Source organism: Asparagus officinalis, chromosome 7, assembly GCF_001876935.1.
Source record: "Asparagus officinalis chromosome 7, Aspof.V1, whole genome shotgun sequence".
In the NCBI taxonomy this organism is placed as follows: domain Eukaryota; kingdom Viridiplantae; phylum Streptophyta; class Magnoliopsida; order Asparagales; family Asparagaceae; genus Asparagus; species Asparagus officinalis.
In genome coordinates this window covers 61,437,554-61,462,215 of record NC_033800.1, presented here as the reverse complement: position 1 = coordinate 61,462,215, position 24,662 = coordinate 61,437,554, and the positions used below count along the sequence as shown (strand labels likewise).

The window sequence follows — 24,662 nt, the reverse complement described above, 5'->3', positions numbered from 1 at the left end:
TTGATAAAAGCTCAAAATTAAAAAGGGTTTCTGATAACCCCTAAACTTAAGGGGGTTTTCTAATATTTTAAAAGTTAAGAAGGTTTTTTATGATAATCATCGAAGTTAATGTGGGTTTTAAGATATTTAGCCTTTTTTTTATAACCTGACCCGAAATCAAATCCAAGATGATGAGAGCCAAATTGGAAGCTCTGAACCATTCGGATAACCCGTGGTGGACTATAAATGTACACTTCACCTTTGAGTATATTTGTAGTCCAGAGGTAACATGAGATTGCTAGATGAACTATTTCCAAATACATAAAACTTAGAAAAGTATTTCATATCAAATAAAATTAAGGACATTCATCCCTTTGAAATTTTACCCTAATAACAAATATCCACTCTATCGATTTTTAGTTTTTACCTCTCAAATTTTATTACGCTGCCATTTAGACCAGTGACCTATTTTTATCCCTGTGACAAATACGGTACCCACTTGTTTTACAACTAGACAACCAGCATATAAGTCGCTAATTATTTTTGAAAAAAATAATTCATAATAGGGAAGAAATGTAATTAATTATCAACGAATTCAATATTTGTTTTCTAAAATTACTTCCAAAAAAGGCCAGTCCATGTTTGGGCTCAGCGATTCTGAGCCGTGCAAATTGGCGAGCCCTGGTTTTTCTCCACTAATATCGCGCTCTGGTAAAGAAGTGGATGTGGCTTTTGTTTGAGGCTGAGGTTATTACCACGATGATGATGGGCACGCGAAGCCCATTACTACCGAAACCATTTCTGTTTCAATGGAGAATCAGAGATAGAGGCCCCTCTTTTTCTACTAGAACTTCTTCTGCTTCTTCTTCTTCTGCTGCTGGAGATGATCAGGGCGCATCCGCCGCATCCCCTTATGAGATCCTTGGGGTGGACCCCACCACCACCCCCTGCTCCCCTGCCCAGCTCAAAGCAGCCTTCCGAGCTCGCGTGAGTTGCTGTTCCTCTCTGATCTTCTTGCTAATCATCATCAGGACAAATTTTCAAAAGAAACCCACTTGTGAACTTAATCCCAAAAAAACAACCTCATTCAAACAAAATTACAAAAAACGTCCTGATTTTAGCCTCAGCGCTAAAACTAGGTCGGTTTTTGAAAAAAAAAAATTTGAAACTTCACGGGAGTTCAGTTGAACTCCCGTAAAGTTTAGTAGATTTGCTAAACTTCACGGAATTTTAACTCCCGTAAAGTTTCATAGTTCAAAAAAATTTTTGAACTATGAAACTTCACGGGAGTTGAACTCCTGTGAGGTTTCAGATTTTTTTTTTTTTTAAACCGACCTGGTTTCAACGCTAAGACTGAAACCAGGTCGGTTTTTGTAATTTTGTTTGAATGAGGTTGTTGTTTGAGAATAAAAATTTAAATGGGTCTCTTTTGAAAATTTGTCCATCATCATCATTTTGTTTTAACGAAGGCGTGCCCAGCTTCATGCATGCTTTGACACGACATCACTCGGTTTTGCTGCGCTCCGTTACCGTGTACTGCTGTTTTAGTTAGGGATGGACTTCATTTAGTAGCAGGCGCGTCATTTCTTAGGTGTGCGCTAATAATAATATGCGCTGTTGAAAAGAGATTTAAGCGTGCTTCGATGCTAAAAAAGGGACTTGACACATGAAGAAGATTTTTCTTCCCCTGCCTTTTTTAGTTGTAGTGAAAAGGAGCATGGAAGTTGGCGGGTGGATCTTTTCGTCGAAACATACAACGTGTAGAATTCACAAAATCCATAAATTATGAATTTGGTTTAACAAAAACAGTAAGCGTGTTAAGAGCTAGAGACCTGTACCAGATAGTAATCCAGAATTTAGAAACGCTAAAAAGGAATGCAAGTTAAAGAAGTGATCTCCTGTACTTTTACTCATGACCAGATTTAAAATAGGGGGGACTCATTGCTGCTCTTACTTAATTAAGCACGTTGTTGCTTTTGATCATCTCCGCCCGCCCTCAAGCTGTGACTGGGTCATGGCTACTTATTGGGTGTCTCCAATCGATTTGCGGTTCTCGGTAACATTCTCACATTACAATTATGGTGCTTGAATTTGGACCTTTATTACTTTAGCACAATTAGAATTGTGGCCATGTTGATTTAACTAAAATAGTTTTTTTTTTCCTTTGTATTTTTCTGAAAAGATGTATCATAGTCTTTTAGTTTTGCATGTGTTGCAGGCATATATATCCCTTCTTTGTCCACAAATGCTCGCAAATAATACACGCTTAATTATCAAAATGACAATTCTAGTGTTCTAAAGTGTACTATGACTCTAAATACAAATCAATTTAATCATACACTCCCAATATCAGTTACCATTTAAAGTAGCGTCCACATACTCGTGACCAAAGCATTCCCTGGGCATGGTAATGCTGACTTAGACCAATGTTTAACTTATGTAACTTCTTTTTGATTAATGTATGTAACCTTTATTTTTCTATGCAGGTCAAGGAATTCCATCCTGATGTATGTAAAGATAACGTAGATGCAGGTGCAATAATCCAACGTGTAATTCAAGCATATGAGGTAGCTTCAACACTGTATAATTTTATATAAGCTCTCAATCTGACTCGCCTAATTGATCTTGAGGTATTACAAAGTAGAAGCATGCGTCTAGATTTGAAATACTGCTCTTACGCTTCTGCATGCAGAAGTTAACTGATAATCCTGCACATTTCATATTCTTGGAAAAAGCAATTATGTATATATCTTGATAGGTGTTTCTCCTGATGTTCATGTCCTAATTAAAGAGATTTTAGTTCAATACATTAATGTAAAAGAGTCCAACAATCGTTCATCGCCCATTGGCAGGTTTTGTAGCATATTATTGTTGTACCTATACTACAAGTTGGATAAGGATGCTCATGAGATATGATTTGAAGGGCAGTTCTATAAGATGTCTATAAGACTAGAAATGCTTTACAAGTTAGTATTTCAGATATTTAGAGACATATCCAGAAAAAAAGTTTACCTTAGATGAGAGTATTTAGATGGACAAATGACAATACATTAATTAATAAATGATTGCTTCGGTAAGAATTCAGAGCTAGTTCCATTGAGGACTTAACGAGGACGGGATGGTTTGTTCATGTGCCTATCAATAAGAGCACCATTTATAAGTAGAATCTAGTTGATGGAGAAGGTGGTGGGCCTAAGTGAATATGTTGAAGGGAATTAGAAAGGATACAGTTGCTGATAAGTTGACTGATAACACTATCTTTAAAAAACTGAATGGAAGAGGAGATTTAAGTAACCAACCAAAAAATGATTGTCTTTCTCTTTTCATTATAGTTTTTGGGTTTTAACCACAGTACAAAATCATTGATTTTTTTTCTCTTAAGAAGTGAGTCATTCTCGTCCTTGGTGTGTTGTGAGACTTTGAGTATGTGCTTGAAATCATGGTTTACTATTCTGATATCTCTTGAGAGGTTTAATTACAACAACGAAGTTCTTAATTTCAAAACTTTTTGGTTACTTGATAATATTCGTCCATTCAATTTTATTAAGTGCCTTGACCACAGTAATTCATCTAAGTTTCATGAGGTCTGCATCCTCATTGCTCAATTAACCATGAGTCTGTTGTCCTACCACTTCTCCTGAATGTCTTAGCTATTAGCCAACATTGCATATGCCTAAATCATCTCAGCAGATTCTCTCTCTGTTTATTCTCAACAAGAGTAACCTCTTACTTATTATAAATGTAATCATTTCTTATCCTACCTCTTATTATACTTACATTACCCATCTTACTTCCGCATTTCTGCTGCATTGATTTTTATACATGTCGTTAAGAGTGGAAGGAACTTCCTTTGCAAATCTTGATTATTCATAGTGCACTCTTATTTATTTTGCAAATGACAGTATTGGTTGTAGCAAGAGCATACATGGTGTACAGTCAACCTACCTTTAGCTGTAATGAATCACTTCTTTTTACCCAGCCTGCCTTTTATTTAATTTTTTTCTCTTTCAGATTTTCTATTTTCCATTGTCTGGAATTAATATTTTTTTTACATAAAGTTCAATAAATATAAAACGGTAAGTATAGCATCTCCATCATTGCCTAATTTTAAGTGTATTTTGGTTTGTTTTTTATGTAGATTTTGTCTAAACGCCATGATCTTGAGGATACTGAAGGGTAATTTCTACTTTACTCCTATCAATATGTGTTACTACACTGCAAGGTGTTTTACTTAGGCATTTATTAGGCATTTATTAGAATTTAATTCTTATATTTATACAAAAAAGTTAACTCTAGGTTACCTTAAAAAAAAGCAAATCCATCATCATCATGATCCAATCTTTCAAAGTTCAAATGGGGATGTGGAGCATGAGTCTAAGTCAAGATAGCTCCATAAAAGAATTTATCTGAGTTTTAGAATCCACTGTCAATGTGATAGTTACTCTCTATGGGTTGCCAAGTTGCTGAGCAGGAAACTATGCTAGAGCTGGATTTGACCTTAAATTTTTGGGCTAGCTCTTTGGAAGGAAAGTCTGCTAATATAAGAGAAGGCCTCTGAGTTCTTCTAAACTAGAACTAACTGGCCAATAGGCATGACAATTACGGTCGTGATTAGTGTTAGTTATAGGCTTATAAAATCTACATTCGTGATGATAATAACTCTGAGAAGAATATTGCTTTCTTGGCTACTGGTTATTACGAAGGTTTTTGACAATAATTTTGACACCGACAATCTTTTTTATAGATCTTATTATATCTAAAACTTGTTATTTGATATCTGGTAGGGCATGCTTAGATCCATTTGATGAGCCAGAATGTGAGGCCTATGATCTCTTCATCAATGAAGTTCTTTGTCTTGGCAAAGGTGAATGTTGCTTTGACATATCATTTTAATTCTTTCTTTGTTACTCTCAAAATTATTGATTGTGTTTCTTTACCAACTTTTGAAATCTAGTGTCACCTTTACCTCGCATAACTGTGTCTTGAGATTTCATATGAAAAAGGTAATATTGAAATGAAAGGTAATAGCATCTTCATGATGATAGCTTTATATGTTGTTGTAGTTCCTAAAGGTGCGTTAAGTTCGCCTATGTACAGCACTTAGAACTGAAATTTGCTTATTAGATAGCTCATTTGTTCATTTATCCTTTTATCTTACTCCATTGCACAAATATGTACTGCTTCTAGCTTGCGTCTTTTTTAATTAGACAGCTTGTTAACCAGTTTTACTTACAACATTACTTACATTGAATAAACTGAAATCTACATCTATATCATTGTTCTGTTAGGGGCATGCACGTGCTATATCCTGTGGAACTCGTTCCCAAGATGGCTGGATTTAGCTTTGTACTTTATGACTATCATCTACTTATCATGTTGAAATAAATAAATTATATATTGTCAGGAAGGCATCTACTTATTTACCATAAAAGCGATATTGCCTTTCTAAGAGATTCAGTTTCAATTTGTTTTCAGGCTGTCCATATTCATGTGTGAAAAGAGCACCCTATGCCTTCTCATTTACTGCTGAAAATGGTACAGCGCGTGCCACTTCTCAAGGTTCGACATGGTTTGAACTTCTTTAGCAGTGAAATGAAGATAGCATGCACTAGTTTTATTAACGATTGCTTTTAGAGGTCGGTTCAGACCTCACTAAAACATTGTCAAAACAACAAAGTCAAGCTCAATTGGCAATTTTTAGTATTTCAAGTGGGTGGGTACGAGAGGGAAGGTAGAGAACATGATACTTCATCTTAACATTATTATTTGCAAAAGAGAAACAAAAGAACAATATTAGTAATTTTAAAAAATAAAGTGCAAAGGGAACTGAGTGAATCTTTAACAAGACGTGGGGTTTTCACCTTTGAGCTGTCAACTTGGAGGAATCATAGGTTTGAAAATGTCCACAGGGTGGAAGCATTTTCTCATTTTATTTATTTCAAGAATACAGTAACTATACATCTATACAATGCTCATGTGCAGTTAAATATACGCACTGGTAAGTTTTTTCACTTGCATGTTTTTGGCCTTTCAATTGATAATTGCAGGGCATAATGACGATTACCAAGTCCAACTTGCTGTAGGGCAGTGCCCAAAGAGATGCATACATTATGTCACACCTTCTCAAAGAGCTGTTCTTGAAGATTTACTTGACAGGTACCGAAATTAATAGCGTGACATACTTTTGTTTGAGAAGATAACTGGAGAGAAATATGAAACTAATTCTCTTTTTCTTTCCCCCCTTCTGCTTCCATTATTATCAGCATCTTAAACGATCCTTATAATATGGGTGACGCGGCCTTGATGGAATCCCTTATTAGCAAAGCAATATTTGAGAACAATAGGTATCAGGAACCCAAAAGGCGGCCAAAGGCTTCAACTGAGTATGTCGATTGGTGTTGATATAACGAGAAGGATCATAGACCATCCGTAGAACTTGTAAGAAATGTGAATCGTGTAGATCACCAATAAAAAGTTGAAGTGTGACTAATATATAGTCTACTTGTGTAAAAGTCTCAGGCTTGATGTATCTTTCCTCGTCTTGTGTATGTCTTTGTGTGTATATGTATTGTATTGTATTATCTTGCATTATATGTGTGAAATACTGATGGTCATATTGTTAAGATCATCTAAAGTATTCATGAAGAGAGAAAGGATCAACTCATGCTCAAATTTCAGATGCAATAGAAGAGCTAGAAGTCATGAGCCCTTCAACATTATGTACTATATTTACTCTCTGCTAATATTATTGTCGATGAGGCTACGACATATACACAAACATAAATAAGGGCGGATTCGGTAAAAGAAAAGAAAAAAAATGAACTGCGGTGTATTGTACAAAATTCCTTTGAACTTTATAAATTAGAGAAAATTTCCTGAACTTGTTTTACTAAAATATTACGATGACTGATAGTTAACATGTCGGACAAATTTTCAAAACAAACCCTTTTTGAAACTTATTTTAAAAAAAACGACATGTTTCAACTTTAATTACCAAAACCGACCTAGTTTCAGCCTCAGGGCTGAAACTACGTCGGTTTTGGCCAAAAAAGTTCCCAAACTTCACGGGAGTTCAAATCCCGTGAAGTTTTTTACATAACAAAACTTCACGGGACTTCAACTCCCGTGAAGTTTTGTTATGTAAAAAAACTTCACGGGAGTTCAACTCCCGTGAAGTTTGAGAACTTTTTTCGCCAAAACCGACCCAGTTTCAGCCCTGAGGGTGAAACTAGGTCGGTTTTGGTAATTAAAGTTGAAACAGGTCATTTTTGGGGAATATTTTTGCAAAAGGGTTGGTTTTAAAATTTTGTCCTTAACATGTCACATATTTCGTATATGACATGTTTTAGATAAGGAGAAATTTTTAAATTAGAGTCTTTCATGAATTTATTCACCAAAATTGACCTTATTTTAATATTATGAGTTAATTTCACAAAAACCCTCTAAACTTTGGGGGTATTACACATAACCCCACTAGACTTTGTTTATCTCACATAACCTCCTTGAAGTATGGGGTGTCTTATAAAACCCCCTTGAACTTTAGCTTGTCTCACCTAACCCATCTCTGTAATTTAGAAATAGCTAAAATTTTCTTGAGAGAAAAAAAAAACTCAAGTTTAGGGGAAGGAGTATGTTGTCTTTAAATGACAGATCATAAAAGTTGGGAATTAATTTTCTCTTAAATTCCAAGGGATTGCCAATCCCTTGGATTTTGTTTCTTAATTTTTACAGCATTGACAATCCCTTAGAGTTTCTTTGTTCAATTAAAATCCACATAATAGATAGATACCATATCTTTACGTAGGGGTTTCTCGAAGTAGAGTACATTGATTGCCAATTCTGTGAACTTTAATAAATGACAAACAAATTCTTTGGCAATCCCTTAGTTTAATCTCTATGGGGTTGCCAATCCAGATCGAAAACTTTTTCTTTTCCAAAATCAACCCACTTTCAAAGCGTCATTCTAACGTGACTGAAAATATTTATTACACTAGGTCAATTTTGCAGAATAATTTTGTGAAAGGATCTATTTTAAAAATTTCTCCTTTTGACAATCTTATTTCATGTACTTTTTTTTTACCCCTATGCACATTTTTTTTTTTTCAAATTTACTCCATTTAGTGAAGTTATGGCAATTTTAGATGGTTCAAAGGATTTTGTTCAATTTTAAAAGTTAGGTTTTTTTCGTAATTTTTAAAGTTGAGGACATTTGTTTAAAACACTGAAGTTTCAAGAGATTCTTGGAGAGGATCTGAATCCCTTGTAAAATTCGCTCTAAAATCAATATAAAGCGAAGAGTTAACCTCAACCGTTGGATACAGGTATCTACATCCAACGATGGATTTGATCTCAAATTCAAAAATCAAAAACGCAAGCGGGCTCAGTCCTTTTAAGTTCATAATACAGCCCATTTGACCGTTGTAGCTCTCCCAAGAAAAATCCCTCTGCCCTCTCGCACTCGATTTCAAATCTCTCCTCGAACTCACGAAAATTTGATAGAAAAATCCTTGAAATTTCTCATTTTGAAGAGATCTGCGATTTGAGAAGAGCTATGGGTGAAGAATCGTTACCGATGACTCCTCTCCCTCAGCCATCAACGGTTGAAGAGATTACCATTCAAGGTCTCTAGATCTTTTTCCCCAAAAATTTTCTTTTTCCCCCCTCAAATTTTTGTATTAGTTTGAAATTTATGGGAACCTTTCTTTTCTTTGTTTTAGATGGAACACCAATTAAAGAGGATAGCCCGTTTCCTCAATCCTCTAGTGGTAGGATTCATCAAACCCTAGATTAGAGTAGAGACCCTAAAATTGAATTTTTTTTAATCCAAGTCCTAATTCCGATTCTTTCCTGTATGAATCAGATGAAGAGATTATGCCAGAGGAGGAAACAAGTCAAGAAAATGGTATTTTTCTTTCTTTATTTCCTTCCCTTTTACAATTTTACTCTTTTAATGTTCTCATTTTGGCCAAATTTTCTTGTGTATAGTTATCCTCTCTGATTTGGGTTCGAATTTGGCCGATTCATGTGATATAGATGAGAAGGGAAGAAGAAGTATTCAGGTATCAATTTCTTTCATAAATAAAACTAGGCCCATATTGCATTTAAAAAAAATAGATAATTCAAATTACCCTTTCAGGAACATAAAGATGACAGTGTGATTCCATCCCCAGTATTAAAGGGAGAATCTATTACATCCTTTTTCGGCCCTGATCTCACTTCTGCTCTTCAGCTTCTTGGTAAGCTATTTTCCTTTGATTGCTTTCTCCCCCCATTTAGATTAGTGTAATATATCTCCATATATTGCCTTTTTTAGGAACAAAATACAACAATTTAGTGAAGAAATGCCAAGAACAAACTGCCGAAACTGACCAGTTGCGGGCTAACTGTGAATTGTTAAGAAACAAGTGTATCCAAGAGTGTGAGCCCAAATATGAGGCTCTGAAGAAGAAGTATACTCGGGAGTGCTCTGAACGTAAGCGCCTGTACAATGAAATAATAGAACTGAAGGGGAATATTCGGGTGTTCTGCAGATGTCGCCCTTTAAGCTCGGAGGAAATATCCAAGGGGTATGCTTCTGTGGTTGAGTTTGACCCCTCCCAGGATTCAGAGTTGCATGTCGTCTGCTCGGATAACTCCAAGAAGCAGTTCAAATTTGATCATGTTTTCAGCCCAAAAGACAATCAAGGTAAAAAGTTCAAGAAGAAAATAAATGAGTCATATTGTATTAGGTTGTTAGTGCTCTCAATTTCTCTGTAACTACTTAGCTATGTGTAACTATAGTTTCTCTCTTTATTAGTTTACAATTACAATCTCTATATTTCATCATGCTATTTTTTTGTCCGTAAGTAATAATTTTGCCGGTTATTTAGCTCTATTTCTGTACTATTGTGAATAAGAGACTGTAACGAATTTAACTTTTGTTTGTTATATTTACGCATGTCCAAACCTGGCCGCTTTTTGTATGCCTATGTCTACAATATGATTTAACAGAGTTTATAAGCAATAATTTAACATAGTTGTTCTCTTTCTTAGTTTACTATTACAATCTCTAAATTTTATCATGCTATTTTTTGGCTGTAAGTAACAATTTTTCTGGTATTTTAGCTCTATATTCTGTACTATATAGGAATAAGAGACGAATTTAACTTTTGCTTGTTATATTTACGCATGTCCAAACCTGGCTACTTTTTGTATGCCTATATCCATATTCTACAATATGATTTAACAGAGTTTATAAGTGAAAATAGATATTTATGCATTACGTTAAGCTTATGTTATTGTGTACTTATAGGGATATTAGTTTGTAGATTACTGCACAATATGTACATATTTCTTTGCATGCCACCTATAGTTGTCTGACTCTATCATATCACCTTCTCTAGGTAACAATTGTGTGTCACTGTGTAAAGCAAGTATTCTCCTTGTGCGTCCTTCATTCAAGTTATCCATAAGTAGAAAGTTATGGCTAACGAACTACTATTCATTTCCTGAGTTACTAGTCAATTTCCTTGTTTAAATCTAAGAATCAGTTTGCTCCTTGTGCTGTTTCAGAGATTGTCTTTGCTGAAACTTTGCCAGTGGTAAAGTCAGTACTGGACGGCTACAATGTCTGCATATTTGCTTATGGACAGACTGGAACTGGAAAGACATTCACCATGGAAGGAACACCAGAAAACCGCGGTGTCAACTATAGGGCCTTGGAGGAACTGTTCAGGAGTTCAATTGAGAGATCTTCAATGATTAGATATGAATTTCTTGTGAGCATGTTGGAGGTTTATAATGAGAAGATCAGGGACCTTCTAACGGAAAATTCAGATCAGCCCGCAAAAAGGTAATTCTTTCACCTTGGTGTAGTTTTAAACTAATCTTCCTATATAGACTTACTTATCTGACGAGCACTGTCTTTGTGTTGCTTTAAAAGGTTGGAGGTAAGGCAACTACCAGATGGAAGCCAGGATGTGCCTGGTCTTGTTGAAGCTCAAGCATGCAACATAGATGAGGTGTGGGAGATTCTCAAGACTGGGGGAAGGAACAGATCAGTTGGATCCACTAATGCCAATGAACTAAGCAGCCGTTCTCACTGGTAAGGTCTTTGGGAAATACAATTTTCTTGGTACTACTGGGGACTCATGTATTTGTATGGTGTCAGATCACTAAGAATTAGCACAAATAATGCACTTAAATAGAATGTTGGAGTAAATATCTTCAACTGAAGTTTTGCGATTTTTTTGTTCCCAATATTTTATATGTTTAAAACTCCTCTCTCTTAAAGGTATAAGCAGCGGATCTGAGTTTTTCTTAGCAAGTGGTACCAAAGGGCAAGGTTCAGCGTGAAGTCCTATATACAGGGAGAATGATGTTGGAAAACTACGTAGATTTTCCTATTACCAGATTTAAGAGAAAGCGAAATAAATGCACAAAAAAGGGGGACACGCAAGATTTACGTGGTTCGACACAAACTTGCCTACGTCCACGGGCTGCTGCGGATCTTTCACTAAAGGAGAGAAATTTTACAAGTGTTTTTCACACTCAAACTCACAACCCAAATTTCACTCCGAAAATTGCTCACAGTTTCTCTCACTGAGTGTTCTCTCTTAGCCTCTCTATTTTTTCTCACTGCCTTGGATTGTTTCTTAGCAGCTAAAAGATGACTGACAAAGGGAAGAGGAGTGTTCTATTTATAGGTGCAGAACCCCCCTCCCCCCTCCCTTCTTAATTTCTTCCTGCTCTTTTTGACATTTGCTCAGAGCTTTCGGTGACCTTCTTTGTTTACATGAGGAGCCACCAATCTCCTGCCTTTCGGTGGCCTCCTTCGTTGACAAGAAGAAAAATATCCACCTTCCTTGACAATCTCCCACTTGAAGATTGATTTCAATCCCTCTTCACATCTCGATCTATACAGCAACTCTTCCCCGGTCTTTAATATTATTGCAGGCCAACTGAAGCTGAACACAGCTTCAGTTTGTCAGTAGTCACCATCTTTGTCAGTATGTCTGTCGGATTTTGAGCTCTATTGATCTTTTCAAGCTTCAAAGTTCCATCTTCCAGAAGTGACCGGATAAAATGATACAGCATCTGTATGTGCTTTGTTTTGGAATGAAAAGACGTATTCTTTGCTAGATGAATAGCACTTTGACTGTCGCAATATAAGACATTGTCTTCTTGTTTCTTGCCTAACTCATCCAAGAAACTTTGAAGTCAAACAATTTCCTTGCTGGCTTCTGTAACAGTGACATATTCTGTTTCAGTTGTGGAGAGAGCAACTATCTTCTACAGTTGAGAAACCTAACTCACCGTAGTACCTCCTAGAGTATAGACATACCCTGTAGTACTCTTTCTGACATCAATATTTTCTGCTAAATCAGCATCCACATAACCTGTTAGTATTGTATCTCCACCTTTGAAACAAAGTGATTTACCTGTGGTGTCCTGTAGATATCTGAGGATTCATTTGACTGCTTCCCAGTGTACCTTGCCCGAATAATTCATATACCTGCTAACAGCTCCCACTGCTTAAGCAATATCTGGTCTTGTACAAACCATGACATACATCAGACTTCTAATTGCTGAGGTGTACGGGACCTTCGCCATTTGGTGACTGCTTTTTAGAAAGTCTGAAATGAATACCTAAAGGTGTACTCACTGATTTAGCATCTTGCATATTAAACCTGGAGAGTACTTTGTTGATGTACTCAGCCTGTGATAACATCAAAGTTCCAGATTTCATCTCTCTTGATCCTCATTCCAAGAATCTGCTTTGCAGCGCCAAGATCTTTCATTGAGAACTGCTTTGATAATTTTTGCTTCAAATTTGTAATCTCTTACAGATCTGAACCTACAACGAGCATCATCAACGTATAATAATAAAATAATGAAACTATTATCAAACATCTTGAGATAACAACAATGATCTGTTTGGCATCTAGTGAAACCGTTGCTAGCCATAAAGTTATCAAACTTCTTATACCACCGTCAGGGAGTTTGTTTTAATCCATACAAGCTCTTCTTCAAACGACATACTAGATTTTCCTTACCTGCCTTTATGAAGCTTTCTGATTGCTTCATATAGATCTCCTCCTCCAAATCACCATGAAGGAAAACTGTTTTTACATCTAACTGCTCAAGATGTAAATTCTCAATAACTATAATTTTCAACACCAGTCTGATTATAGTTAGTTTCACGACCGGAGAGAAATTTTATTATAGTCAATACCTTCTTTTTGCTGAAAGCCTTTGACAACCAATCTTGTCTTGTAGCGCTTGTTCACATCATGCTTTTCTTTGATCCTGTAAATCCACTTGTTTATGAAGAGCTTTCTTACCTGGTGGTAATTTAGCTAAGTCCCATGTCTGATTTGACATAAGCGAGTCCATCTCATCTTGCATAGCAGACTCCCACTTGACTAAATCCTCCACCTGCATTGCTTCATCATAACACTCCGGTTCACCATTGTCAGTCAGCAACAAGTAGTGCAAAGAAGGCAATTAACGCTAGGTTGGCTTAGGATTTCTGGAGGAGCGTCTCACTTCTGACGTGCTTGGTTCTTCTTGAACTACTTCAGGACTAGTCTGAACATCATTTTCAGAAATCTCCTCAAATTTAGCAATTTTTTTTATTTCATCTTTTGTACTAGAGCTACTTGATTCTACAGTTGATCTGTCTTTGTACATCACATTCTCAATGAATATGGCATATTTGTTTCTGATGATATTTTGATTTTCATAATCCTAAAATCGGTAACCAAACTCATCACTACCATAACCAACAAAAACACATTTGTTAGATTTTACATCAAATTTAGTTCTTTCAGCAGAATCTATGTGTACATGAGAGATACAACCAAAAATTCTTAAATGCGAAATGTTTGTCTTTTTTCTGCTCCAAGCTTCTTTCGGTATTTCACCATCCAAGGGAACTAAGGGCCCGCAGTTGATTAGGTAGGTTGTGGTATTGATAGCTTCAGCTCATACGAACTTGGGCAAATCTGCATGTATCCTCATGCTTCTGACACGTTCATTCAAAGTTCTGTTCATGCGCTCCGCTACGTCATTCTGCTATGGTGTCATAGGAACAGTTTTCTCCATCTTGATCTCGTTGTTTGCGTAAAGTTCTTTAAATCTACTGTCTTTGTACTCTCCTCCATTGTCTGACCTCAACCACTTTATCTTCAAACCAGTTTTATTTTTCACCATGGCCTTCCATTTTTTGAAGGTATCAAAGACTTCTGATTTCTTCTTCAGAAAATAGACTCACACCTTCCTTGTAGAATCATCAATGAATGTGATATAGTACAGTGAGCCTGCAAGGGATGGGACTGGAGATGGGTCCCATACATCGGTATGAATCAATTCTAACTTTTTTTGCCTTGGGTGTCTTGCCAATCTTTACAAAACTGACTTTCTTTGTTTGTCAAAGATGTAATCCTCGCATAGGCCGACATCTATATTCTTCAGATCGACAGCTTCCCTTTTGACAGAAGTGTTTTCATCCATTTCTCGTTCATATGGCTAAGTCTTTGGTGTCATAGGTTTGATTTTTTATCTGCATTTGTTACTGCAATAATATTCTTTAAGTTTGAGGTTACATAGAGAGTACCATTTTTCTTACCTCGAGCAATGACGAGTGCTCCTTTGGTAATCTTCCATTCATGATCTGAGAAGGTTGTACAGTAACCCTATCCATCAAGCTGTCCCACAGAGATCAAATTCCTTTTAATGTTAGGAATATGTCTCACTCCTTGCAGCTTCCATGTGGTCTGATTTGGTAATTTTAATCGGATGTCTCCCTTGCCAACAATCTTCAAGGTTTCATCATCTGCTAGATGTACCTTTCTGAAACACCGCTGACGTAGTTCTCCATGATTTCTCGGTATGGGGTGGAATGGAAGGATGATGTCCCTGAATCAAGAATCTATGATTCAATCGGACTGTTGACGCTTAGAATCATAGCATCACCTCCTTCGGTCACGTTTGCAGACTCCTGTGCGTCGGTAGTTTTCTTCGGTGCCCGACACTCATTGAAATGACCATTCTTGCCACAATTGTAGCACTTAAAATCTTTCTTTCCCGATCTAGATTTGCTCCTTCTAGATTTTGATCTGTCGTGATTTGAACTTCTTTCTGAAGTTCTTCCCCTAGACTCCGTGTGTAAAGCTGAGGAGGTTGAAGCTTTACTTGATTCTCTTCGTCGAATTTCTTCACTAAGAACCAAATCACGAACGTCATCGAACTTTAACTTGTTGCTTCCCGATGAACTACTCACATCCGTGACTGTAGCGTTCCAGCTTTCTGGTAGGGAAGATAAAAGGATCAACGCTCGAACTTCCTCATCAAACTCAATCTCAACTGAACTCAATTGGGTTGTGACTATGTTGAGTTCACTAAGATTTGAGCTACCGATGCGCCTTCCGTCATTCGCAAATTGAACAGTCGTCTCATCAAGTGAACTTTGTTTGAGGCAGAGAGTTTCTCATACATGCTGCAGAGAGCCGCTATAAGACCCGTCGTGATCTTTTCCTTTGCTACGTTGAAGGCAACGTTGCGGGATAACGTCAATCGAATAACTCTAAGGGCTTATCTGTCGAGGAGAGCCCACTCTTCATCCTTCATATCATCTGGCTTACTTCCTGAGAGAGGTTGATACAACTTCTTCTAGTACAGATAATCTTCGATCTGCATCTTTCAAAAGCCGAAGTCCGCACCATCGAACTTCTTAATTTTTATCTTCCCTTCGTCTACAGCTATTGCTCCTACTAGAATCTGGCTTCCTCTAGATTGTTTCTAGCAATTTCTGTGAACCACCGTGTATTATAACACTGCTGTCAACGAACAAGTATTGCCGATAAAATTTTACTATTCACGAAATTCACTATTCACGTGAAATCTCACAGAAAATTGACAGACGTCACAACCAGAGCTCTGATACCAGTTGTTGGGAAACTACGCAGATTCCCCTATTATCAGATTTAAGAGAAAGTAAAATAAATGCGTAAAAAAGGGGGACACGCAAGATTTATGTCGTTCGGTATAAACTTGCCTACGTCCACGGGCTGCTACAGATCTTTCACTAAAATGGAGAAATTTTACAAATGTTTTTCACACTCAAACGCACAACCCAAATTTCACTCTGAAAATTGCTCACAATTTCTCTCACTGAGTGTTCTCTATTAGCCTCTCTATTTTTTTCTCACTGCCTTGGATTGTTTCTTAGCAGCTAAAAGATGATTGACAAAGGGAAGAGGAGTGTTCTATTTATAGGTGCAGAATCCCCCTCCCTTCTTAATTTCTTCCTGCTCTTTTTGACATTTGCTCAGAGCTTTCGGTGGCCTTCTTTGTTGACATGAGGCAGCCACCAATCTCCTGCCTTTCGGTGGCCTCCTTTGTTGACAAGAAGAAAAGTAGCCACCTTCCTTGACAAATGATCCATGGATAGTTGATCTCCAATTTAACTCAAAAGTCAACTCTACCCACAAGTTATGGATGAAATATAGATCTGTCTCTCCAAGAGTCCATTGTTTCTCATGAGTAATTGAGGTATACTCGTGGATGAAGGGAGGAAATATTGTTGGGAACTCATGTGAAAGTAGCCCAACAACGGAAAGAATTAGAGCTAGTTATAGTTTTAATTAGGAAGTTAGAATGAGTATCTAATAGGTTGTCCTTTTAGGTTAATTTGGTTCTCAATCTATATTTAGGGGCCCATCCTCCTCCCAGAAAGATACAGATTCTACAAATCAAGTATATCTTTTGGTCATTGTTTAAAGGTTTCCAAGGGTTGAGTTCACTTATTTGTTGGTTGGGTCCAAGTGTAAATGCACCCTGCGAGTCACGTTGTAGTAAATGATTTTGCGGCAAGTAGTCATGCAAGTTATTTGCTCGGTTTTGTTGCAAATGCTATTGTAGGGTAAGCAGATCTGCTTTAAGGTTACGATGTGGCACTTGGAGAGACCTTACACTGTTTACATTTTGTACTACAAGCTGTTAAAACTGGTGTTTGAACCAATTTGATCGCAAGAACACTTGCGAGTTTTTGGGAAGTTATATGACTAAACTAACGCAATTTGACCTAAAACGCTAGAGAACATTTTTTTCCAACTTGTATGGTAAGGGTACACTTCTTTTTAAAAACAAATTACCACATTGACTTCCCGGGTCGACATAGTAGGAGTATGAAATAACTTAACCAGGTGCATATCTTTTGCTATTCTGGTTGAGTACAGAATGTATGTGGAGTACAATGTTTCTATATGTGGTCCAAAAGTTTCACTGCCTTGAGAATTTTAAACTTATTTCTTCTTCAACAGCTTGGTTCGGCTGACTGTCATGGGGGAGAATTTGATTGACAAGCAGAGGAGCAGAAGCCACATGTGGCTTGTGGATTTAGCAGGAAGCGAGCGAGTAGGCAAGACTGAAGTAGAAGGAGAGAGGTTAAAAGAGTCACAATTCATTAATAAGTCTCTCTCTGCGCTTGGGGATGTTATATCTGCCCTGGCCTCGAAGAATCCTCATATACCATACAGGTAATTCCACCTTTCAATTCCCTCCTTCCTTTTCTCTCTGTCAGAAACTCTTAACACTCTGCTCCCCTCATGAAAACCACAGGAACTCGAAGCTGACCCATTTGCTACAAAGCTCCCTAGGTGAGAGAGATTATAATCTTTGTAAGATATTTGTTCAATTTCATTTTATTTCATGCATAAACGCTGAACAGAAGATGATCTATAATTAAACAGGAGGGGATTGCAAGACTCTTATGTTCACACAGATAAGCCCAAGCTCAGCAGACTTGGGAGAAACTCTTTGCTCCCTGAACTTTGCAAGTAGAGTCCGGGGCATTGAGTATGGCCCTGCCAGGAAACAATCTGATCCACAAGAGAGTTTTAAGCTCAAACAAATGGTATCACATTCTTATCGCATTCTGTTGTCTTTTACTGTTGTACACTGCTAGGTGTGATTTATCATGGATGGCTGAGCCCAATAATTTTGCTGTTCTTTACTTTTTGCCCCCTCCTACGCAGGCAGAGAAGCTACGACAGGAAGAGAAGGAAACTGGAAGATTGAATGAAAGTTTACAGTTGATGCAGCTTAAGTATGCTTCAAGAGAGAATGTGTTCAAGACACTTCAAGATAAGGTAAAACATGGAAGTTGCTACGATAATACGTTCTTCCTTCAAATATTAGAGCTGCAATAAGTGGCACAAGATAATAACAGACCCAACATAGAGAAATTTGACCTGTTCAAATACTTTTTTTAACCCCTTGTGTTCGTGAAGAATTTTTCAAATACCATAGTTAACTACTGTTTGATAGGTTGATGTAAGTTGTTTCTATGCTGTCCATTTTCTAGTATTAATGACAAGCCTATGCTTATTTGTCTTGTCACAGATAAGAGATGCTGAGCAAGCATGCAGAAACTATCAGATGAAGGTATGTATAAGAAATAACATGAATCAAATGGCTAAGAAAAGTTTGTGGTGTTTGTCAGGGTGTTAGTGAACTCCATACGGTGCATTTGTGTGCCTGTGATCCTCCCTTTTACATTTTAGAAAAAGAAAAAGAATAAGCAATCCGTCTCTATATGAGCTGTTTGCAATGTTGGCCTCATTGCTTGATTTTTACATATTTATGATTATAAGTGCATTCCCCAGAGTCTCAGAGCTAGAGTGAGAGATTCTATACATACACCAATCTTGAGTGATTAACTTTGGCTAATAACGCCTTTGCACACCTAAGACATTCGGTGCTAGAGTGAGAAACTTTATACATACACCAATCTGAGTGAAAAACTTTGGTTAATGCCCAGGAAATATTCAAAATTTAAGATCTAACAATTATCCTTAGCAAATATAATTTTCGAAAGTACTACTTCTATATGTCCTTTCTAGGTTCCAAAAAATCTAGTTACGAAATAAATATTGTTGAAATTTTGGCTGAATGTGGCAGGTTAGAGATCTTGAAAACCAATTAGCTGATCAGAAGAAAGGCCAAGGTCAAATAGGAAACAGGGAGCCTGCCAAGTATACCAAACCACCACTTGTTCCCATCAGGGAGAGGCAACCTTTAAGCCGGATCACAAACCGCCTGCCACCTCCAGGTCCTCGAAGGAGTACAATGACTACCACACGGTCATTTGAAAATAAAGAGAACATTTTTGAAACAAAGAAGAATGTGCCAAAAGCTCGAAGGATTTCACTGTCCCCTATAGTTCGAAGCATACCAGTGCAACCCAAGAGGAGAGCATCCATTGCTATTCTTCCCAGTGAAGCAGAAAGGCGACAGCCACAACATACTAATTCCAACTCTCAGTTTTCTCGGTTGAGGATACCAAGAAGGATGTCTGTAACTTCTTTTGCTCCTCCGGCTCCTGGAACTCCACTAGCCACTCCGGGAAGCAAAAGCAGCAGGTTTAGTAGTTTTTTAGCCAGCAGCAGCAAATACTCTAGTCCTCCTAATATGCAGGCAGTATGGAAATCCAAGATACCAACATTTGCTTCTCCAAGAAATAGGCTTCAGTTGCATTCGAGCCCAACCAATTCTAGCTGTGCAAATAATGCAACGTCACTGCACAAGTTGTGCTTCAGTGTTCAAAAAAGAGTCATTGTTGGCTCGCCAGCGGCGCAACCAAAGCAACACCCTGTGCTCTTAGGATCAAGCCTAGGAAATCGAGCTTTTCAGAGTAAGGATTCACTGGGGCGATATGGTACTGCCCAGAGAGTTGCGTGCAAGAATCGGAGGCAATCAGTAATCTGAGGTCCAGTATAAATGAAGAGTTGTGTTTCCCTTTTGAGATAGTAATCTGCAACAGTTTGTTGAGACTACCAGGGAATTCCATATTTTGAGTTCCAGCAAGTTTTTTTTTTTTAAATAAACAGCAGAAGCTCAAATGAAATTGCTGCGGTGCTACTTGTACGGTTATCTATTGATGAAAATTGGTTGTGTTTGTAATTTGTTTGTTACATGCATCGTTTACCTTGTGAAGAGCGGGTGTGTTTTGTATTGTTTTCATACTGTACTCTGCTCTTTCAAGTTCCCCTTTCGAATTCTCTCAAGATCCCCTTTCTGATTTGGCACCCTACGTGGTTGATATGGTTATATACATAGATTTTCTGTCTAATTAATTTATTTGGTTTGCACCTACAGATTTGTTTTCTTTATACTATGACAAATTCGCATTCTAAAATGGGTCGTTTGTTTTCTTTATACTATGACAAATTCGCATTCTAAAATGGGTCGTCATCGCGTACTTTTTTTAAGGCAATGCATTTTCTGTCCTCTTTCATAGAAGCATAAATAATGTTTCTGGATTCCTGCAACAAGCTTTATGATCTAATTCCTTGTTCACAAGCTTGAATTGCACTAAAAATAAACGAACATCCACCATGCAGAAGCTACTATTAGATCTGAAAAGATATCATGGAAACTCTTCTTACATCTACAATATGAACATCTAAGAGTATGAAGTCTGACATGGAAATTTCAGAAATTTAACAGCACCAAATGATAAAGAAAGAAAAAAATAATAATAACAATATGATGTTGCCTTTCTCGGGTTACTATACACGCAAATATGATAATGCAAGGCACATCAACATCTAACAATATGATGTTGCCTTTCTCGGGTTACTATACACGCAAATATGATAATGCAAGGCACATCAACATCTCTGGACAGCAGGTTGACATTTTGAGTTGTCTATACACGCAAATATGATAATGCAAGGCACATCAACATCTCTGGACAGCAGGTTGACATTTTGAGTTGTGAATCTTAGTCCACTCTTTTTGCTTGCATATCTGAATTGGCCTCTCTACGATGTACCCTGCTGCTTCCTTTTGTAGCTGTGAGCAGTACCTACTAAACGTTCCCATGGACACTTGAAGTCTGAAGTCAAGAGTAAATAACAAGTTTATCTCCAATTTGTTCATCTCTTGGGTACTCACTCCTCCCACCCTGGCATAATATGCGTTGTTGAAAAACCTGCAGTCGAGTTTAGTGAATATCAGGAGTCTACAAGACCCTGGAGGCAACATAAATAATTAAGACAGGTTGATCGAACAACCACATATACATATATGATAGTTGCCAACTTGTCAACTAGTCTGTAGTGCAGAATAACAAGCTAATATTCACTATATTTGTGCAGAACCAACTTTGTTTCAGAATAAGCAAATTACTTGTGCAAAAGTCTATCTGCACTTGCTGATGTAAGACTCAACCCCCTGACAAAATAACTGAAAGCAAAAGTCGGTCTTCAAGGCTTACAACAAGTAGTTTTATCCCTGAATAAATTCATAATAACTACTTATCAGAACATATCCTACTGATCTTCCTATCCCTGAGAAGACAACTGTTAAGGCTTGATTTGCGGCACGACTGTCAGGTAAGGAATTCATTTTTCTCAGGCTTGCCTTAGGTAAGGCCCTTCTCATCCAACTGAAGGGAGATATCGATTAATTAATTACTAATTAGCATAAAATAAATGTAGGGTAGAAATCCCTCAGGTGAGCAATCATATTATTACTTCTGTATATACATAGAAAAGTAAGTCAAGTGAGTAAAACACTTCAACACGTAGGCAACGCAAGTACAGTAATTGCCTCACATAAATTACCTCCAAGTATTACATACTGGGGTTTTCGATATTAGTTCCTTAAATCATCAGTATTTTGATATTAGCCCCTCAAATTGCATCAATATGTTGATATTAGTCCCTCCATTAGTATTTCCGTTCAAACTCTCAACCATGGTTAGTTTTAGTCTAACCATCATTAGGTAATCACCAAAATACTCACCCCCATTTTATTCCCCCAATAAAACGGTCATTTTCCTCTCCCCTCCCCATTTCCCACTAACTTGATCCCCAGCAAGGACACAGGCCCCTCGTCATTGATGTCGTCAAAGACGATATAAGCTTCGTCCCTCAAGAGGCGATCCATTCAATTATGAGGAACAATGTTGGCTTGAAGAGAGGGTTGGTGATGCCACTGGGCAAAGTGAGCTTGTTGAATATGAAGTTGAGGAAGGAGTTTGATCTGTATGCCTCAGCTGTCAATTCCCTTTAATTTTCCTCGGTTGTCAAGTCAGCATGAGGATGTTGATACTTGATACTGTGATGAGTAGGGACGATATGGAGGCTGAGTACTCAGGGTTGGAACATGAGGTTGCACCAGTGAGTTGTTGAGAGTCTCAAGGTCATTTTTCGGATTTGTTGAATGTTAGATTCTTTGATTTTGTAATTTAAGCATGGGTCTAATCGTATTTTATTGCATTTCGTAGATCAAGTTAACTAGGTTTCATTGTTGATGAGATGCAACATAAAACTCCATACCAAATTTGAAGATCAACAGGGTTATTGTTAGTGAGATGCAACAGAAAACTCCATAGCAAATTTGAAGATCAACAGGGTTAGCGATCTAGGCTACAGAAGGAGAAGTGAACAATAGAGGAGTTTAAATGGCCTTATATAGACTCACTCAATGAAAAAGAGCCGTTGAGAAATGGATTCCCTGTTAATGGGCAGTTGGAGAAGAAGAGGGGTGAAATGGGTTCAGATTTCGGACTCTTATCGGGTTTAAAGGGTTCATGGGTATGGGTATTAGGACTGAGGGATATAACGGTCCATTCAAGAGAAAAGTTAAACATAACGGAATATTCTTCAACATTTAAAACCTCACCTATCTAGAGGGACTAATATCAACATGTCAATGCAATCTGTGGGACTAGCATCAAAATACGAAGATTCGGGGCGCTAATGCCAAAACACTGATGATTTAAGAGACTAACATCGAAAAAATCCTAAAATATTATATGAAAACAAAACTATGATAAGGACTTGCGACAGAAAATATATATATTAATAAGTATATATTTTCCCATGAGTTGAGTAATGATTCATTAATTTACCATTAAAAACTATGAGCACTTTTTTAGAACTAAATCCAAAGTCAAAACATTTGGAAGGAAGAACGCATGCAATACTTACGCATCATCAATGAATTTTGCTGCAATGACCACACTTGTCATGAGCAACCGATGAACATTGAGGCAAGAAAGATGGACACCTGGCTGCTCGAGGTATCTGTCAACGTATACATGTGCAAGGATAAAGCATGAAGGGCTACACTTTGAGTACTTGAATATGCGCTCAGTGTAACTTTGTATACTAAGATCTGGTGCTCTGAGACCATGGAAAATGGTGTCATTAGCTTTCCTCGTCGTAGAATCCATTGAACTCTCATTCTTTTGAATGGTCCTCTTGAGAACTGAGGATAACAGTGACAGAACCTGTGGAAATTCAGAATCTCCTTTCCCTGATTCACTAAGCCCTAAAAAACTGTAGTTCCACTGGTCTATTGACTCGGTTTCAGCTGCCAGAGACCCCATATCTAGCCAAAAGATGTCCTGAAAGAATACATTACTGAAATGTTATGTAAATTTAGCCCGCGGAGAGAATCTAATCGTTACTCAGAATTTCAACTGTTTGTTTGTTAATATATGACTTCCACAAGTAATGCTCTGAAACAAACGAATGCTTAAAAACCTAAGGATATGCTACATGTATATCATTAATTTATATGCTAATTTTCAAGTGACGATTAAAATACCCACTTTCTACAATTTCAAGTTGTGTAAGTACCTTCATACTTCTCAGTTGTTACTATAATCGTAACACGTGACCACACAAAAGGTAAAGGTATTCCCTTTCTTAAGTGTAATGCACCCTGAAGACCAATCGTTCACCTCAACACCGAGTACACGTCTGTTAGCTTGCGGAGTTGTAAGGCTTACAGAATTTGAGGGGAAACGAATAGTTATACGCATTTCCATACACTTGGTTATGAGTTATCTCTTGAGTGTCTCAATTGTTATTATGCAGGCGCGCAGTTTTTTTTGCATTCTTGCAACCATTGATTTCGCAACCCATTTCGCAATTGCATGGCCACTAAATCTACCAGTTAAAATCAATGATAAAATTATAGTTAGTCGGACAAGGAGGACTGGAGTTGGGACAAAGGATAGCTATGTTGTTCCTGTTGGTTTTTTGTTTTCGGTCGGAATGCGAGCGTAAAAACCCAACAATATCATCCACCTAATTTCAGGTAAAGTTTTGATTTGGTAACACATTTTGTCGATAAAACATATCGTGCCTAATTTCAGGTGCTGGTAACGCATTATAAGGAAGGTGATTTTATGGCTCAAGACACAAAGTTTACACAAGCTTCAAACAAACTTTCCAGGAATAAAAGGGGGAAAAAGAAAAAGAAAAAAAAAAGAGAAAGGAGCAGCTATTTTATCATTGATATCAAATGCTTATTTTTTTTAAAAAAAAAATGAAAGATGAGCTTCACCTACTAAGAGCCGGTGCAAATGATGAGTATTAGGGCTCAAAACGCAAAGCTCTCTTTGTTTTTTTCTCCCTAAAATCCCCACATTGTATGAATAATAATAAACGTTGAGTGCAAGAATCAGCAGCTACAGAGAATTTCTATAATTAGATTTAAATTGAGAGAGAGAGATGCATGATACTTACAGAGAAGGGAAATGGTCTACATGTAGAGAGAGGGCATACAAGCGTGTGCCATTAATATCTCTCCCCCCCTCTCTCTCTCTGGATTTTCTGTTTGCATCTCTGTTGTGGGGGTGAGAGAGAGAGAGGAGAGAGAGAGAGAGATTGGTGAGTCAT

The 24,662-nt window shown here is 37.4% G+C and overlaps 3 protein-coding genes across 8 annotated transcripts; 2 read left to right on the top strand and 1 right to left on the bottom strand.

Annotated features, from left to right (window-relative positions):
- On the top strand, positions 598 to 6,607 carry LOC109850802. The gene is made up of 7 exons (XM_020420869.1): positions 598 to 966; positions 2,466 to 2,546; positions 4,118 to 4,155; positions 4,764 to 4,843; positions 5,455 to 5,538; positions 6,027 to 6,135; positions 6,243 to 6,607. Exons 1-7 carry the CDS (start codon positions 703 to 705, stop codon positions 6,379 to 6,381), a joined length of 795 nt encoding a protein of 264 aa, XP_020276458.1. The 5' UTR covers positions 598 to 702; the 3' UTR covers positions 6,382 to 6,607.
- On the top strand, positions 8,414 to 20,038 carry LOC109848603 (kinesin-like protein KIN-14J). 4 transcript variants are annotated; one of them, XM_020418195.1, is made up of 14 exons: positions 8,414 to 8,600; positions 8,697 to 8,744; positions 8,840 to 8,881; positions 9,004 to 9,038; positions 9,116 to 9,215; positions 9,293 to 9,664; positions 10,531 to 10,810; positions 10,901 to 11,062; positions 17,283 to 17,498; positions 17,581 to 17,618; positions 17,712 to 17,875; positions 17,997 to 18,110; positions 18,364 to 18,405; positions 18,922 to 20,038. In XM_020418195.1, the coding sequence occupies exons 1-14, from the start codon at positions 8,531 to 8,533 to the stop codon at positions 19,726 to 19,728; spliced, it is 2,490 nt and encodes an 829-aa protein (XP_020273784.1). In that variant the 5' UTR covers positions 8,414 to 8,530; the 3' UTR covers positions 19,729 to 20,038. The 4 variants fall into 4 exon arrangements, with proteins under 4 accessions (XP_020273784.1, XP_020273783.1, XP_020273786.1 ...); XM_020418194.1 differs by having other exon boundaries at positions 8,965 to 9,038; XM_020418197.1 differs by lacking the exon at positions 8,697 to 8,744.
- On the bottom strand, positions 20,359 to 24,662 carry LOC109849942 (cyclin-P3-1-like). Of its 3 annotated transcripts, none has more exons than XM_020419838.1 (4): positions 24,510 to 24,662; positions 22,962 to 23,396; positions 20,711 to 20,956; positions 20,359 to 20,570 (listed from the first exon to the last, which is right to left on the bottom strand). In XM_020419838.1, exons 2-4 carry the CDS (start codon positions 23,360 to 23,362, stop codon positions 20,564 to 20,566), a joined length of 654 nt encoding a protein of 217 aa, XP_020275427.1. In that variant the 5' UTR covers positions 23,363 to 23,396; positions 24,510 to 24,662; the 3' UTR covers positions 20,359 to 20,563. The 3 variants fall into 3 exon arrangements, with proteins under 3 accessions (XP_020275427.1, XP_020275425.1, XP_020275426.1); XM_020419836.1 differs by having other exon boundaries at positions 22,962 to 23,380; XM_020419837.1 differs by lacking the exon at positions 20,359 to 20,570 and adding an exon at positions 20,611 to 20,640 and having other exon boundaries at positions 22,962 to 23,380.